At 39.7% G+C, this 16605-nt stretch overlaps 1 protein-coding gene across 1 annotated transcript; it reads right to left on the bottom strand.

Moving 5' to 3' along the window:
• Positions 1 to 5059: 5059 nt before the first annotated feature.
• adrb2a (adrenoceptor beta 2, surface a) lies at positions 5060 to 10723 on the bottom strand. Its single transcript, XM_085788330.1, has 3 exons — positions 10543 to 10723; positions 8823 to 10223; positions 5060 to 8485 (listed from the first exon to the last, which is right to left on the bottom strand). The coding sequence occupies exon 2, from the start codon at positions 10221 to 10223 to the stop codon at positions 8967 to 8969; it is 1257 nt and encodes a 418-aa protein (XP_085644456.1). The 5' UTR covers positions 10543 to 10723; the 3' UTR covers positions 5060 to 8485; positions 8823 to 8966.
• Between the last annotated feature and the right edge of the window lie 5882 nt (positions 10724 to 16605).

Below are 16605 nucleotides of genomic sequence, written 5' to 3'. Positions count from 1 at the left end.
AAATGGCAGCTGCTGACATGAGTCACTGCCCATGCTACAGTATGTACTTTAGTGTTGGACCAAGATGTGTTTTAAATGCAATTCATAGCTTCCATTTCACATTCTGCTCTCCTCCGGTTCAGTCGGGACTTACCGTCAGAGACCTCTTTTCTTACTGGACATTAAGCATACGCCCATGAGACCACACACACTTAAATTCTCACGTACTGTAGATTGCACTGGTTAGTTTCCTCTGCCGTCCAGCCTCACAGTTTATCCATATCTGCAGAGCCACATCAGGGTTCCGTTTACTCTACTGACAAGCATCTCTGCGTCATATTTAGTAAACACTGGGAACATGTCGGAGAATGTGGGGGGAGATCACAGTGATGTCAAAGAGATAAAGAGCACTGAGCATGGTGGCTGGTGGCAACGACACTTGACAAGCCTGGATGTGATGGGTCAGACGGAGGAATTTCCACTGTTGTAGGATGCTACAAAAATGTGACAATTATTCCTCCCTGTCGTTGGTGTTTATTTTGACTGATTTCTGACCTACAAGCTTTCCTCAAACTGTTCCCATAGTAGCACAACAGTCTTTTAAGTTGCTATAGAACCAGGTTGATGTAGTCTTTACACAACAGATGGTGCTGGGTGCTGGATGGCTACTTCCTTCAAGTCAATTCCTGCAGCTTTGTACACAAAGCAGTGAGAAGTCATCCTCCTCCAGGACTGTGTTTTAAACCAAACAGAGCTATACTGCCATGTTACAGAGGGCACTGGGTTATCTTTAGAAAAGTGGTAAAACTGACACTTGACAAGCCACCAACAAATAGTATTGCTTGCCATTAAGAATTCAATACACTGGAGCTGGCTCAGAGTTACAATTGATTACTTGGAGGCAAATTGTGCCAGTTATTTTGTCAGATAATTGAGCCATTGGCAGAGAGAGAAAAGAGAGAGCTAAGGCACATTTTAAATGGTATCATCACACTGCATCCTCTGTGGCCCGTGTCAGTGTGCCGATTTATTCCAGTTTAATCTAAAAGACAGTCCAGTGACAGCAGCAAAACGAAGAAAAACATTAATACAACTAGAAATATGAGGTTGACACTTGAGATGAAGAAGTAGCATAGAAAAGACCATGCTCACAGTAACTGTAAGCAGTTGACTTATTGTGTGACCACCCATACTCGCAGTTAAAAAGAAAAAAAAAAACCTCTTGACCTCCTTTAAACCAAAGCCAGGATGCATTTTTCATCACAGAAATCCACAAACCGAGTGTTAGTGTGCTCACAGTAGATAGTGTGTTATCCTCCTTTGGTTTCTGTGAGAAAAAGCATCAGGAGTCACTTCAACCTCTTGGTCATTAATTTACAAAAAACAGAGGCGCAAGTAGGTATGAGACAAGTAAACAAAAGCAGAGGGATTTAAGGCACCATACCAGCACTAGCATTCACAATGGAAAACATCATCTTTCTGGAACCACAACAATCAGTGAATTCACATAAATCTTTTGTGTCCTGTTCAACTTTGACAATTATGCAAAATCACACCACTTTCCAATAGTAAGCTGTCTTGTCATCGTAACCTCTGAAGGGGTTGTAGAGTCAATAATGGACAAAGCTATTATTTTAGCTGTTACACATATTTACTTTTATTTTACTGCCTCTGTTGGAGTATAGTGCTCCACAAAGGAGGAATTGCCTGCGGACAGTTATGAGGCAGGAGTTGACAAGGCAAATATGCTTTGAATAAACTGTATGAACTTCTGTCCCAACAGCGAATGAGTCAGTATTCTTGCTAACTGTCAAGGCGCTCCTCTACAGCCAATAAAAATGGCCCAGTAGGTTCTTTGTGTAGTTTATGACAACCCATATTTGAGTTTTACCGTTAAATCACAGCTCATTGTCTAATTTAAGACATCATGTTTTTTAGCAAATACACCAAAACTGCATGTTTACATCCAAGGGACAGAGCTCTCCCCGGCCGTAGAAAGAAGGGAGGGGGAGGAAATCAGGTGACGTTGTTGTTACATAGCAACAAAATCCTCACTGGGAGGAGGTCGCAGTGGATGGATGTGATGACAAAGTATTGGACTTTTACATGGGAGACTGCCATTCATTTCCTGTTTCCAACCACTATTGTTATATAATCTTGACCACTTTTTTATTATTGTAACCATGACAATGAAGTTTATTGAATTAAATTATATATAATCCTGAGAACACAATTCGAAGGGAATAAGGGCATGATGCAGAGAATAGAGAGAAAAGCTCAGACTATTGTGTCCAACTAACTATGACAATCACATCTTCCTGCCCACACATGCTAACAGCATGTGTGGTGTTTGTTTGGAAGTTATGTTTTCTAGGCCGGTGGGTAATGCCAGTATGTTATGTCATAAAGACTCAGATGGATTTTGTTGTGCCACTCTCTGGTGTGACTGAGCCTCAAGGGGAAGTACAAGAAAGAACACGTGGGTTGGTTTTTTGCCTATGTATCCCATAGAGCTTTTGAGACATCAGTCATTATGTTATTAACCTCTGACCCCGATATTCCTTATGAGGTTTACATAACTAATGTCACATATATCTCATTCATATTTTGGTATGTTGCCAATTGATTTGGACTTGATGTCACGAACATGTAGTTCTTTCCTTAACTATGATGTATAACGTTACCAAAAGCTCCATTATTTTAAGAAGGGACTCAGGGAAAAGAGCTGACAATCCAGTCTCCATCTGTATGGTTTGAGTCTTACACAACAGAGCATAAATCAATTGTCAAAGGCAATATACAGCCTTGTACTCAACATTTACATATAGTTGAAATCAGACAGGAAACAAAAAGGAGCTCGACACAGTGACTAATTAGAGCTATAAGATGACTGCACTCAGTTTTTTGGCAGTGACAAATAGAATCAATATAATACATTTGAGAGGTAAAATATTTGTGAAGATGTGTTTTATTGCATTTTCTTTGGCCTTGAAAACTAAATGAAGCACAACTTTTTGGTTTATATTTGCTTTCATAACCTCAGGTCAGGTGGAGCTAGTTTTTCATAGGGGGGACAAGTTATGATTTGAGATGCGCCTATTCGTGCACATGTATCCACATACACAGAGACACGCACACTTGCCAGTAAGGCCCTTGGGAATAAGGGGACTGCAGACATTGTGGTGCCTTGGTCACTGTATTCACCAAACTGCCTGGGGACTTATCGATCTATCAGAGTCAACATTTTCACATACTCACACCCTGTATGCAGTATGTCACTGCCATGACTAACATATCTCAGAAAATATTTGTCCCATGCCAAAACAGGCCCCTTCTTTCCAGAGATCTTTCCCTGTTTAGTGCTTCTTAAAATTTTAACTGTGACTCAGACAACATGTGGGGCCTAGGTATGGGAAAAAAGCCTTTTTATCATGCTTAAAGAGCTGAGTCTTTGAAGCCTAATGATAGACATTACCATGCATGGGCCTATTTGAAGGCCTCAGAAGACTGCTTACAAAATAAGCCTAATATGATTTCTCAAAGATTTTTTTCTTTCTTTCTTTCAGTATTGAAAATTTGCCATGAAGCTCTAGAGAGCATGTGGCAGATCTCACAGACTGATGTCTCCACACGTCCCTGTGGATCGGCCTCAGTGCACATCTAAACCCCTGAAAGACATGGCACATTTGACATGACTTCAACTAAAATCCCCTGCAGTGGACAACTACAGTGATCAAAAGCATTTAAAAGCTTTAAATGAATGAAGGATAAGGGCCAGTGAAGATAGATAGAGATAGAGATTAAGATCTCTCAAAAGTAGATGCAATTACGTTAAAGATACTAGCCTACCTCACCACTGATGTTCAACTGTGAACATATTCAATTTTCAGAATACTAAACTGTTTTTAAACTTAAACATAATCAAAAGAACACTGTAAAAGACTATTGTATCTGATGGCTATATACAGGGTATCAACGCTAAAAAGGAAGGTTCTGTACCTTCCTTGCAGCTAATTGTATAGCTGGGGACAAAAAAAAGAAAACAGCATTATTCTTGTTTTTCAACAAAGAGGTGCTATTTGATAAGATAAAATGATGAGGGGAATTTTAAGGTTAGATTCAGTCACATTCTAACCCTGTATAATAATAGCAGCCTATGCTTTCTTTTCACACTACAAGAGAAGAAGGTTTTGGGACAAGGGGTTACTTTAGGCTACCTGTTTGTCTGACTAATGGCAAACTAACAAGTTTGCCTGGGGTTGCTGGAGCCGACACAATGGAGAAATGTAATGCGGTGGATTGCAATGTCACAAACTGATCTAGTATGAAGTTTCCTTTGCTCTGAGTCTGATTAGTTCTCACAGCTGGTTGCAAGTCTTGTCTCACAACAGTCTTTTCGGTGATGTATGTGTTTAGAAACCAAAGGAAGAGTGGGAGTGACAAAGACAAGTATCCATATACTGTAGGATATAGCTTGTTCAATTGTCTTTTGGATCTGGAAAAAGAAATGAGCAGCGAGGCTGATGAAAGTACATTAGGCCCATCTCATCTTTTATTTCAAAATAACTGTAGCTATATTTTCGCCTCACAATGAAATGTATGAACTCGTTTAAAACTCATAGCTTTAATATGTTTTTCTGTTTCTGTTAATAACTAGGCTACACTGAAGTTTTTAATCTTGATATTAATCTTGCAGATGAATGCGTTATACGCTTGAAAGAAACATGAAAAATGTTTTCCAATGCAGCTAAGTGCCACATATCAAGACATTCTTATGGCTCTATACTGTATATCTGTTCTCCTCGCTTAGGTTTTTAGAATATAATTAGATATTCAGTTTAATCTACAATTAGTTGGAGAAGTTTGTGCAATTTCAAAAGGAGAATGAAAACATTTTCATAATATCCTGACATCATCTCTGTCGACGATTGCCTCTGGATCACATGCTGATGAGTAGTTTTCCTATAGTGAAATCGACTTATCTGCCATTGTTGTACAGTCCTGATGTATTCACACATCCCACATCGTATTGCTCATGATAATAAAGGACACATCAATGAGGACATGACATGTAACATGTAACATGTACATAATTTATTTCAAAACAAATATTACGGCACATATACTTTTGTTTTTTTCATAAATACCACAGGACACCACATGGTGTAACAGGCTTCATTACCTTAACAAACAGTGAAAAAAAAAATCTTGTGCGAAAATAGCTTGCAAACATTTAGTAAACATTCAGCTGAGTGACAACTTTTTCACTTCGGCCACGAAAAGAAGTTCACATATGATAGGTTTACTTGTCATACATAACAGCTGAAGCAACATTTTAGCTTTTCCTAGAAGATTCACATTTGCAATAGTCCACCTTCATCCGCAATCTGTGCTGAGACTCCACTGCAACTGTTTCTCATGACTCTTCACTTAGTCACAAACAGGAAAAGGAACTTCCACACAAATATTATGGTACAAGCTAATGGGCGTAACTCGTCATCCATTATTTATTTATGGCACGTGAATTCAAACATAGATTCAGTTGTTCAAAGAAAAGATTCTACAAAGGTTTCATGAAAGTGCTATACAGTGCTGCTGTAAGTAAGTGAAGGACCTAGTCTGTTCAATGGGAACAGAGGATCAGGGAGGAGAGCATCAGCATTAGCATACCTGAGCCCTGATCATATCTAAATGAATCAATCCATAATATTGATGTACATAAACGTTCCACTGAAGATTTGTGTGCCACATTTTGATATACTTTCTAAGACTTGTCTGTAACCTGGAGTCCACTCAACGTTTTCTTTAGCAGACCAGTGGTTATCAGGGTCCAGACTTTGATGGGGGAACCGGCTGTACATCATGAACATCAGTAGGAATCATATCTGCTTCAAAACCATCAGCTGTACTTGGAATGTCATAGTGCCAGCTAATCATTCAAGACTCATTGCGCATAACTGTTTTGTGTCCTCCAGCAAGAGGAGGTGAAGACATGAATTACATTCCTTATTGTACTGGCGTATTGATGAAACAGTAACCATTAATAACTCTGAGACAGCTGAGGTGCAAGGAGAGGCCACTGCCAGGAGGGAGCAGTGTGGATATATAGTTCACAACCTATTCCACTTTGACTACTACGGATCACTTTGAAAGGAAATATCACCAAAATCCACAAACACATCACAACAGATATATAAATATATACATATAGCAGACATGCAAACCATCACGTGTGAGGTGCTCTGAAAAATAACAGATTTTTTTAAATACCAACCATTTTTTTTCCAGCAGTGATCAGTTGGTAGAGTGTCAACTATATCAGTCATCTCATATCATTTTGAGTGAATAAATACAATAGATGTGGAATCTGGTCTACAATCTTCATCTGTTTTGTGCTTTGTGCATGCCGTATACAGTGAAAATTCTGAAAAATAAAACCCTGGAGAACATTTCTTTTGACATTCAACCCCTGCATTTACTTTGCTGTAAATCAATGAGAAAGAAAAACAAAAAAAAAGGTCAACAGACTGGAAAGCTTGTTTTTCACATGGCAAATACTGACGTATGATGACACTGTATTTACGTCTATCCCTAAGGTCTGTGACAACTGTGCTGACTAAACCTAGTGATACAGTACGTAGAGATTCCTCTGAAGGAACAAAGTTCACAGTTTTGATGGTGTCAGTTTACCTCACTCCAGACGCAACGCTACATGCACTAAAACACAGGTCACTTACACCGATTTAGACTGACAGAGAATCCCTGCTCCCCCTCCTGCCTTCAGTAGCCACATTTAGCATGCTGTCACTTCGATCAGAACATGCTAGGGATCGCCAAATAGACTGAGTAAAAAGGGGTTACATGCGTGCAACACCTCCATTACTCCTCTTGATAGTATTCATGTCCCAAGCCATTTAGTGTGGAAAAAGAGGAGTGATTTCTCCAATAAAAGCCTTGCATGTCCAGTGCTAATTCTCTTTTCGTGCATTTTGACCTGTGATCCCAGCTTAACACCAGGGATAATACCTTTATTCATCTTCAATGGGCTGGGCACTGCTGGATTGGTGCATTTCCTGGAGACTGCACACCAAGAAGTGTAGAAAAGAGACCGACTGTAACTGACTGAAACAACTGGAGCAGCTGAGACTTTGCTCAGTGGACTCCTGAGTGTCCTGTTCAAATGTTAGATTGATTTCCTAGAGATCCAGACATCCGCTCACAGTGAGAGGACTCTGGGAAATGTCAGGGAGCAGCAAGGAAGGTGCACAGTTTTTCTGTTTTTCTGATCTTTGTTTAATGGCCTGAGTAGTGACCAGCACCATGTCTCAGGCATGGAACTGTTATCACTTGGCTATTTCGATGCACTATTTATTATTGTGTGTGGTTTGTATCCTTGTGCCATGGCTAAGGAAACGGCTTCTCTGGTTTCAGTAAACACTGTACATGCCGAAACACAGCGACCACAAAATGCAAAACAAACACGGTTTGTGCAACAATAGGAGTAACTGTTACCACTACACTGCTACTGGCACAAAGAGTGGACAGGAAAGACAAATAGTTTGCTTTGCACGTATGTAATGGCTATGTACCAAATCATGGTTTATGTGATGCGTAGAGCAAAGTGTTAAAAAGTGCATTGCAATCTATAACAGCTACAGCCTTTAAAGGCCAATACGCCAGAAGGACTCACGTTAAACAAAATGTCTGTTTCACACTATCTAATGACGATGAGATAACCTGACACAGCCTATACAAACCGGCAGGTTTTATCATGTAACTCTGACAGGATGGCCCCTGCAGTTTCTCATCTTGCAGCATTGCAATGTAGATAACTGGAAACATTCATATCTCTGGTGCTATCTCCTGGCAACAGAAACTCTCATGCAACAGGCTGTAAAACACTAGAGCCGGGCCTCACAACATTGCTGAGCAATGAGGACAGAGAGAGAGAGACAGGTTCTGCCACACCTGTTGTTGATCATCTTTCACACTCAGACAATATATAAAGAAGGAAAAAGTCAAATTGAAAAGTTTGGCTGAGCTGGAATGTATTTTTTATAACTTAAAAAAAAAAGACAATTTTTGATCCTTCAGTAGTTCCCATCCATTTTCTGATGGACCATGTCAAATTGACATGTTCAAAAGGACTTAACAACCCTAACTACTTTGATTTCCAAATGCATTTCATGGTCATAAAGTGTGTGATATTTTGCCAAGAAATCGAAGATTAAAGAAAAGGAAAATAACATAACAGCTGTATAATCCACAGACCATTTACTATAGTTGAGTAAATAAACATCTGAAATACTGCTCTACAGTGCAAGTCCTATGGACAGTGAGTTGTGTGAAACGGATTTGATAGTTAAGAAATATTAAAGATGTGATGAGGTAGGTGTAAATCAATAAGCTAAATGTAACAAAAGGAAAGGTGATTTACCTACAGTATCTATTCACTGCATTTGAAGAGGAAAACGTTTCCTCAGCTGGACATGATAATGAGGTAACACTTTACAATAAGGGTCCCTTAATTAACGTTACTTAGTGCATTTTTAAGCATTAATTCACTGTTTACAGATATATTAACAATCATTATTATGTATTACTTAGGATTAGGAAACACATTAATTGATGTAGCCTATTAGTAAGCAGTTAATTAATGTTTACCTCTCAAAGTTAGTTAATAAATTATTAAGTAATAATAAAAGTTGAATAATGTAATTAGTTATCATTATGTATGCATTACTCAGCATTAAATAACACATTAGTTTATATATTAATGCTTAATAATATACTAACTAACGTTAATTAAGGGACCCTTATTGTAAAGTGTTACCGATAAGGACAGTATTTTTTTTAAAGCAGTCTATAGATACTCTGCCAGTCAGATCGACTAGCCTTACCTTCATTAGTCAATTGGAAAAAAGTTCATGAGAGCGGTGTAAACATGTATGGACCACCCTGTTGACAGATGTCTCAGGACTCCAAGTTTAAAGGACAGTTGTAACAGTTGTTAGACTTTTGTTGCAGTTTCCGTTCGGGTCCACTGCTCTGTCTACAACGCTGCAGACCTCCGCTCCCTTACCCAGACAACCCTCATTGGCTTCACTGTCCTCGGAGCTGCCCTTACTCCTCCCTTGCTGCTCGCTCTGCCAGCTGTGCCTGCTGTAGATGTATCCATTCACTGGCCCTGCGTTGCTGAGCCGGTTCCTCTTCATGCAGAGGATTTCCTTGAAGGCATACCTGAACTCAGGACTCCGGCAGTAAATGAGTGGGTTGAAGGCAGAGTTTGCGTAACCTATCCAGTTGAGTATCCTGAAGGTGATGTCAATGTCCTCCACCTTCCATATGGCCATCACAACGTTGAGCAGAAAGAAGGGAAGCCAGCTCAGAGTGAAGATTCCCATGATGATGCCCAGTGTCTTTAGGGCTTTGTGTTCACGCAGGCAAAACTTAGCTTTCTTCTGGGCGCGCCCGTTATTTGGCTCCAGAGCTTTCAGGGCGCTGTTGTCGCTGTTGTGAAAACGTCCAACACTTTGGTCAATCTTCTTCAGCTGACGCTTGGCCTCCTGGAAAACTCGGCTGTAGACGAAAACCATGATGACTAAGGGGATGTAGAAGGAGATGATAGAGGAGGTGATGGCATAAGCCATGTTGGTGTAGAACTCGCAGCAGTTACTGTTCTTAATGCATTCCTTAGCCTTCTCATCATCTGATATCCACCACTTCATGTGGATGGGCAGAAACGATATCAAAGCTGCAATCACCCACACCAGCACAACCACTATGCGAGCCTTGCACTTGGTGAGCATGGACTGGTAGCGGAAAGGAGATGTGATGGCTAAATAGCGGTCTATAGCGACGACACACAGGGTCTCGATACTCGCAGTCACACAGAGCACATCGGTCGCAGTCCAGAACTCGCACCAGAAACTACCAAAATGCCAGGTCTTGAAGATGATGTTGCAGGCGCCGAAAGGAACCACAATGAGACCCATGACCAGGTCAGCGCAGGCTAGGGATGTGATGAAACAGTTGGTGACATTTTGGAGACGCTGGAAGCGGGCAATCGCTATTATGACCAGGATGTTTCCAAAGACAATGCAGAGGACGAGCAGAGACATGACTATGCCCAGCAGGATCATTGTGGTGTCACTGTAACCCTCCTCATGCTTAGCTGGGTCTGGTGAGGAGTTGTTCATCTCAGCACTCGCATTGAGGTACACTGGGGGGGGTGTGCTTCCCATCTGAAGAGACCATAGGTGGATAACATACGCACACACATGCACACGCACACATACACACACACACACACACACACACGCACAGGAATAAGGATTTCAATTGAAAACAAATTTAAATTTAAACAATGGCCCCATTAAAAACAGGAAAGAAAACTAATGTTGCTCATAAACTCGTACGTGCATCTACAACTACTGTTAGATTTGCATTTTGAATTTAAAAAAATGAGAACAGGAATTAGAGCACCAGCACCACAAAAAGCTTCAGCAAGCTCAGCTTTAAAACAACGTGTCAAACAAGCCAACCACAAATAAAAGTACAAACCTCCACAGGTAGTTGTTTCTACCTCCCATACAAAATAGAAATGTGACTGTTCAGGTAGTTCCTGCAAAGTATTCAGTGTCACATGTCCGTCTTTCTACACTGTTTTTTTCTTAATCTCCGTGTGCCTCACTCACGCAGTGCCTTGGTTGAGCAGTGTTTCCTCTAATGTGTCTCCCAGGCTATTTGTCAGAGCCCTTATAACGTGCAGTGATGACATCATGGTCAGTGCTCAGCCAATCACACAGCCAGCCAGCGGAGGGTGCTGAGAGCTCCCAAGAGTTTGAACACATTGTCCCCGCAGTTGCTGCTGCAGGGCTGCATGAGACAAAAGCTGCAAACAAAACAAAATACTTTTTCTAACTTTGGATTTGTCACATTTTAAAAACATAGGAAAAGAAATGGTGTATACACACACACTCAGTTTAGAACATGTTCATTGCAGAGGTAAAACATTTAGTTCAGTTGAGTCCAAACACTGAAGGGGTTTTACAGCTCTTGCTTGTTAATCTGGATCATATTAGGAAAAAAAAGTGAATCTTTCTCTGAGAAGAAAGTTGGATGCACAAATGATCCAACTGGGAAATCAAACCAACTACAGCCCACAAGCTATGAGTTATTGGAAAGTTTAATTGCTCCCCTTGTGTTGACAATACCTCAATGAGTTTGTGTGTTATTTATTCCCGTTGTGTTGTTTACTTTAATATTAAAATAAGTCTGTTCCTGGAGAAAACCTATCCCTGCAGGACACCAACAAATGCTCACGGATGTTGCATCAAAATAAAAAGAGGACATTATTTGGAGAAAGGACACATTTGCATTTTTGTAAAGGTTGGGAAGCTACTGCAAAGTCTTTAACGTGCGACTGTTCGATGTTAGGTTTGCATCTGAAATCTATTCAAATTCTGAGATAAAATGAACTGTATTATCTTTGCTTTAGTCAAACAAACATTAAGCCTTGTGTTGGTATACTGAACCACTGCCAGTGGCATATGAAAAGGGAAGAGAGCTGAGAATGGATCAGCCACTGTGTAGATGTTTTTCCTCTGCAGAAAGTTTTAGCGCTGAATAAATATCACTCTGAGTATGTAGTCATATACATTCTGTGTGCAGCGGCAGCCATAAGCATGTGTATTTGAACATTTAAGAACTACATCATCCCACTGAATGTGATGAACTCACTTTTAGACTTTTTGGACTTGAGAACTACTCTGTAGCCAAATACTGTAGAGACACTGGACAACAAATTCATTACATGTGTTCTCACACCGTGCAACTGAATGCAACATCTGATAAGCTCATGCTTTTGGATTTTTAATGCAGAAAGCGTTTGAAACCCATGAACAAAATAGTCATCTTGTCATTGTAACTGTCTTTGCCTGTGGCTGGCTTCATTACGAATTTAGTTCCTATCGCGTTAACACTAGATTACTGCAGAAAAATGATCAATACTCTGCCAGACATCTGTCATCAATAGATGACACATGTTTCTCTGTCATTCACGGTTGTGTAAAGATTTTGATGTTCTCGTTCTCTCGAATCACGAGTCCGGGAAATTTAGTTGAAAAAATGGTTTGTGTGAGGTCAAGCTTCTGAATAATATTGCCATTGTGATAGTGCAGCATGGAACATAAAAAGACCTTTGAGATAAGTAAGTGTTAGGTCTCTCTCACTCTCTTTCTCTCAGTGTGTGTGTTTGTGTGTGCGCCCGCGCTAACCTCGCAGAGGGAAGTGGTGATAACTTCCAGAGCTCTGACCTCCAGTGAAGAGAGACGCCACAGGCACTGTACCCCATCCATGCACTTCACAATGAGCTCTCACAGAGCCCATATGACTGCTGACGTACCAACTCCAACCAGTACATCCATAGTTTCCAATCTCAATACTCAGCATTCAAGCAGATGTTGCAGATAATTTTCTATATCCCACGTTTCAACAAAAAACAAGTCAGCTCTGATTCCTGCCTTACTTCTTATGGTTTCTTAGACTTTAAGGTCTAAAGAAGTTTTACTTGTATTTTCCCTGTAATGCAGATTTGTCCAGCAGTCAAAATTTCACTGGCCAGATGACCATGAAACGTTTGATGGACATATAAGGAATAGATGTCTAATGATTGGTGACATTTTGATTATTTTGTCTAGTTACACACTTTGTTCAATGTTAACTTATCTTTGTAGTTTCCCACAAACATGGATATTCATGATCCCAGAAGAAATTCAAATATTTCAATGACTTAATGACCCCTAGTGTGACCAGTATGCTGAAATGTTCACATCAAAACCTTACACATAAGTCGGCCTATAAAGCTGAGCACAGAGCACATCTCTTCTTCCCCAAAACTCCCCTTTTCCTCAGGCATCAGTGAGGGAAAATGTCAACACTACAATTAAAATTAAGATGAAATTTGCTGTGTGTGCCCATGGTCCTGTAGTTGAATCAACTCTGATCCCCCGTTCAACCCACAGGACAATCCCAACATGTGAAGCCTCACTCTTGATAAGGCTCTAAGAATAGAAAAACCGTCACTATCTTGTCCACACCCTACAAGAGCCAGTATGGATTGTGAACATTGCACCCTTTGCAGGCGAAGTTGGTACATTGGAATCTCTGCATAGACTTTTCATTTATCCGTTTCTTAATACGGAATTCTTAAAATACACTTCAGTCAACTACTGTCCTGCTCAAACATCTTTGTGGTTAATTCTGACTAAGAGTTATGAATGAAACTATACATTTAATGTAAATGTCATTTCTGGTCAGTGTCCTGTTTTGGAAAGTGGGGGTCTGCATGTTCAATTAATCATGACTGGTTTCCTCAGTCTGTGACATCTGTCTTCCTGTATCCTGTCACTCCGAGTCAGAGCCAGTTCACATTAGGATAACACTCTTACCGTCTTGAATCCTGTCTGCACTTGGATATTGTACATTGCTCTGTTTTGTCAAACACAGTCACAATAAATCTATTGCCTTTCCACACCATCTGCTTAGCCTTCCACATTTCTGAGAAAGTTGTGATGTTGACATGTTGACCCAACCTGTAACACCCACCCCCTACCAACCTCTATATTTTCCGGTAATCTGTAAGGAACAATACCAGGAGGCATTGTTAGTCCAAGGAAAGTTTTCAGGAGCAAGAGAGGAAATGAGAGTCTAAATACCCCCTCTTGCCTCTTTTCTTAAATGTCAGTTCACTTTACTGGTATTACATTTGCTCTATTGCTACATTTGTAAATAAACAAATACACGAATAAAAAATAAAACTCAAGAATAAAAAAAAACGTAACCAAATAAAAAGCAAATGTAGTTTTGGGCTGAGACTTAGATGAGAAGATTACCGGTAATTTCTTTCCCATCTCCTCAATATGCTACTATGCCAATCACCGACTTAAAGGAGCTAAATTTGAGCCCTGCTATTGTTACATAATGTTAGCAATAACAGCCGTTTACACGTGTTTCCAAACATTTCAGCCATCATCACATTTGTACAGCAAGAAAGTAGCAGCACTACTCTTTAGGAAAGTCTGTATACATGGTGTTATAAAGTGACAGTGCAATCAATCCCAGGCGCTAGCTGGTTAGCTCTTCTAATATAAGAAAAGAAGGCATTGAAATAGAAGTTAAACAAGAGTTAACATTTGTGTTTGTTTTTGCTACAGGAGACAGCTCTTGGTGAGAAACTAAATGAAGTTTGAAACTGAAGTCAAAGTTTCTTCTGGACTGGTAAGTAAAAAGCTGTTAATGCTGGAACTATGCAAGTCTGGTCGCTTTTCCTCTGTGTTGCTAACCCTCTGCCTGCCCATGTGCATTTGTATAACCTAAAACATATACGATGTTACAACACGTATGTTTGTGTAGTCTTAACTGTCATAAACAAGAGATTGCGGGTTACGGAGCGCGTTTGTGACGCGGTGCGCAGACACAAGAGCTGGGACACCGAGGCTGCGGTCGGGCCGTATAAGTTTCGCTTATACCGCGCACTGCTGTCATGCATGTGTGTGTGACTGCCAATAAGAAACAGCGCTATGCAGAGATGAATGAACGGAGCGATATTGCGTTGTGCAAAAAGCGAAAAATCTATTTGTGGTCGACGTAATTATATTAAATGAATATGTGGGAAACACGGGAGGGATCTTGCTTAGTTCCTCTTTAAACAAGCATTAAAACAGCTTGCCTAAATTTGTCCCCAATTTTTAAAAAATAATTATCACTAGCATCTCTGAAGGTGACAAAACAGAAATGTTAAATTACAAGTTGCTTTTTTTATGAAAAGTCACCTGCTTTCAGTTTGCTAAATTAAGTTAAGTGGCTCCAGCTTCATATCTAGCGTACAAACACAAGTGTAATGTTTTATCTCTCATACGAAGAGAAAGAAAAGGAATTTTCAATCAAAATGTTAATTTTTCATGCCAGTAGAGGTAATTTAACACATTAAAATTCAGTCATATCAGGTAGCATTTGTACAATGAATAAACCTATTTTGACAGTTTAAATGAATATCATGTTGAAACTCAATACTCGTGGTATGTTTGCTGTCTGGCAGATGTTGAGCTACATTTAACATACTGTACTAGTCATCCAAAATGTCTAAATGATCACAGTTATACAACAAATATATACAGTAAATAAATAAAAAGACTGTGAAGAGTAGTAAGACAAATGCCAAACATACATTCATTTCTTTACATCACAGACATACACTATATTCATTCTTCAAGAGAGGATTTCACTTTTTACAAATACATATAAAATCTAAGTTGTGTTCATAGCAGTGACACATACACACATGAATGACAAAATCAGACAAATTAATTGTGATATAAATTGTGCAAAAAGACAGTATTTCACTGTCGCTGTGACTGTTCCATCATGTTCAATCTATTCAATCTTTGTCAAATTCAAGGTATTATTGTCCAGGGAAATCATGCCCTTATTTAATTCATTGGAACAAAGGCATTCCCCTTGGGATTAATCCGGCGCCTGGACCTCTAATTGGCTCTGTATTGAAAACCCTTAGGGGACTGTTACGCCAGCCCAAAAACAAATGCGTGTATGACCATCAAAGACCAAAAAATGCGACATTGTTTGCAAAGCTATGCAACTGCAATGTGTTGCAAGTGGAGTGTATCCAAATACATGGTTAAGAAAAACAGAAACATTGGGACAAAAACCTTTTTGTATATTTCAATTAAATGAGACCATATATAGCCGAAGAAGTTAAGGGAACGGGTTGTACCATTGTTCACTCAGTTTAAGCCTGATAAAGTTCAGGCGGAGGAAGAGGTTGTAAAAACACTGACTATTCAACAACGTTTGGGCTGTGGCTTCCAGAAAGAGCTCAGCATATACAATAGATAAATAAAAAATGTCATTATAAGGGTCTGACCAATGTAAGACATAAATTACACAGGATGCTGTCATGTTTTAGCGTGCGAACACAACAGATGACAGAATATATAAATGCTTGAGGGTTTTCATTTGTTTTATTCACATCCTCCTCTGTCTAGTAAGAATGTCAATACATTTCACAAAATCATCAAACATTTCCCTGCATGGCATTAATGGTAAGGAAAATAGTATCTCTGCCAGGGTTCAGAAAACTCTTATGTAGTTAGTGAAAGAGGGCAAAAAGTCTCTCAGCTCTTGGCAGAAAAATGACTGGTCTCATGAGAATCACTTTGTCTGTTGGTGTTATTGATTGTGACAGAAGGGGAAGCACTCACTCACAGATAGTATTAGGCTGAAGGTTTAAAGGTTAGAGTGCTGGGATTGACCTAAATGACCCACCCAGTTTACCAGTATTTCCTGTTGGGGGGAAAAGAAAATCCTGTGTTAATTCAGGGATTTACAACAGGATTGATCATGTGAATTAGGCAGTCAAGGCCTGAGCTGAAATATTACCTTTGTTTACCCTCGGCCCCTATAGGAAGAAAGTAATATATTACTGTTACTGTGAAGATTCAATGGATGCATCTGTGCCATACTGCAGTAGGTCCCTGTGGACCTTCAGTCAGCACTGAGGGGAATTATAATCTAAGAAAATAAATAAAACACAAGTGTTCAACCCTT

Source organism: Trachurus japonicus, chromosome 10, assembly GCF_045865225.1.
Source record: "Trachurus japonicus isolate A0001 chromosome 10, Traja_1.0".
Taxonomy (NCBI): domain Eukaryota; kingdom Metazoa; phylum Chordata; class Actinopteri; order Carangiformes; family Carangidae; genus Trachurus; species Trachurus japonicus.
Note: the sequence above shows the minus strand (reverse complement) of the source record. Positions and strands in the feature narration are given on the sequence as shown.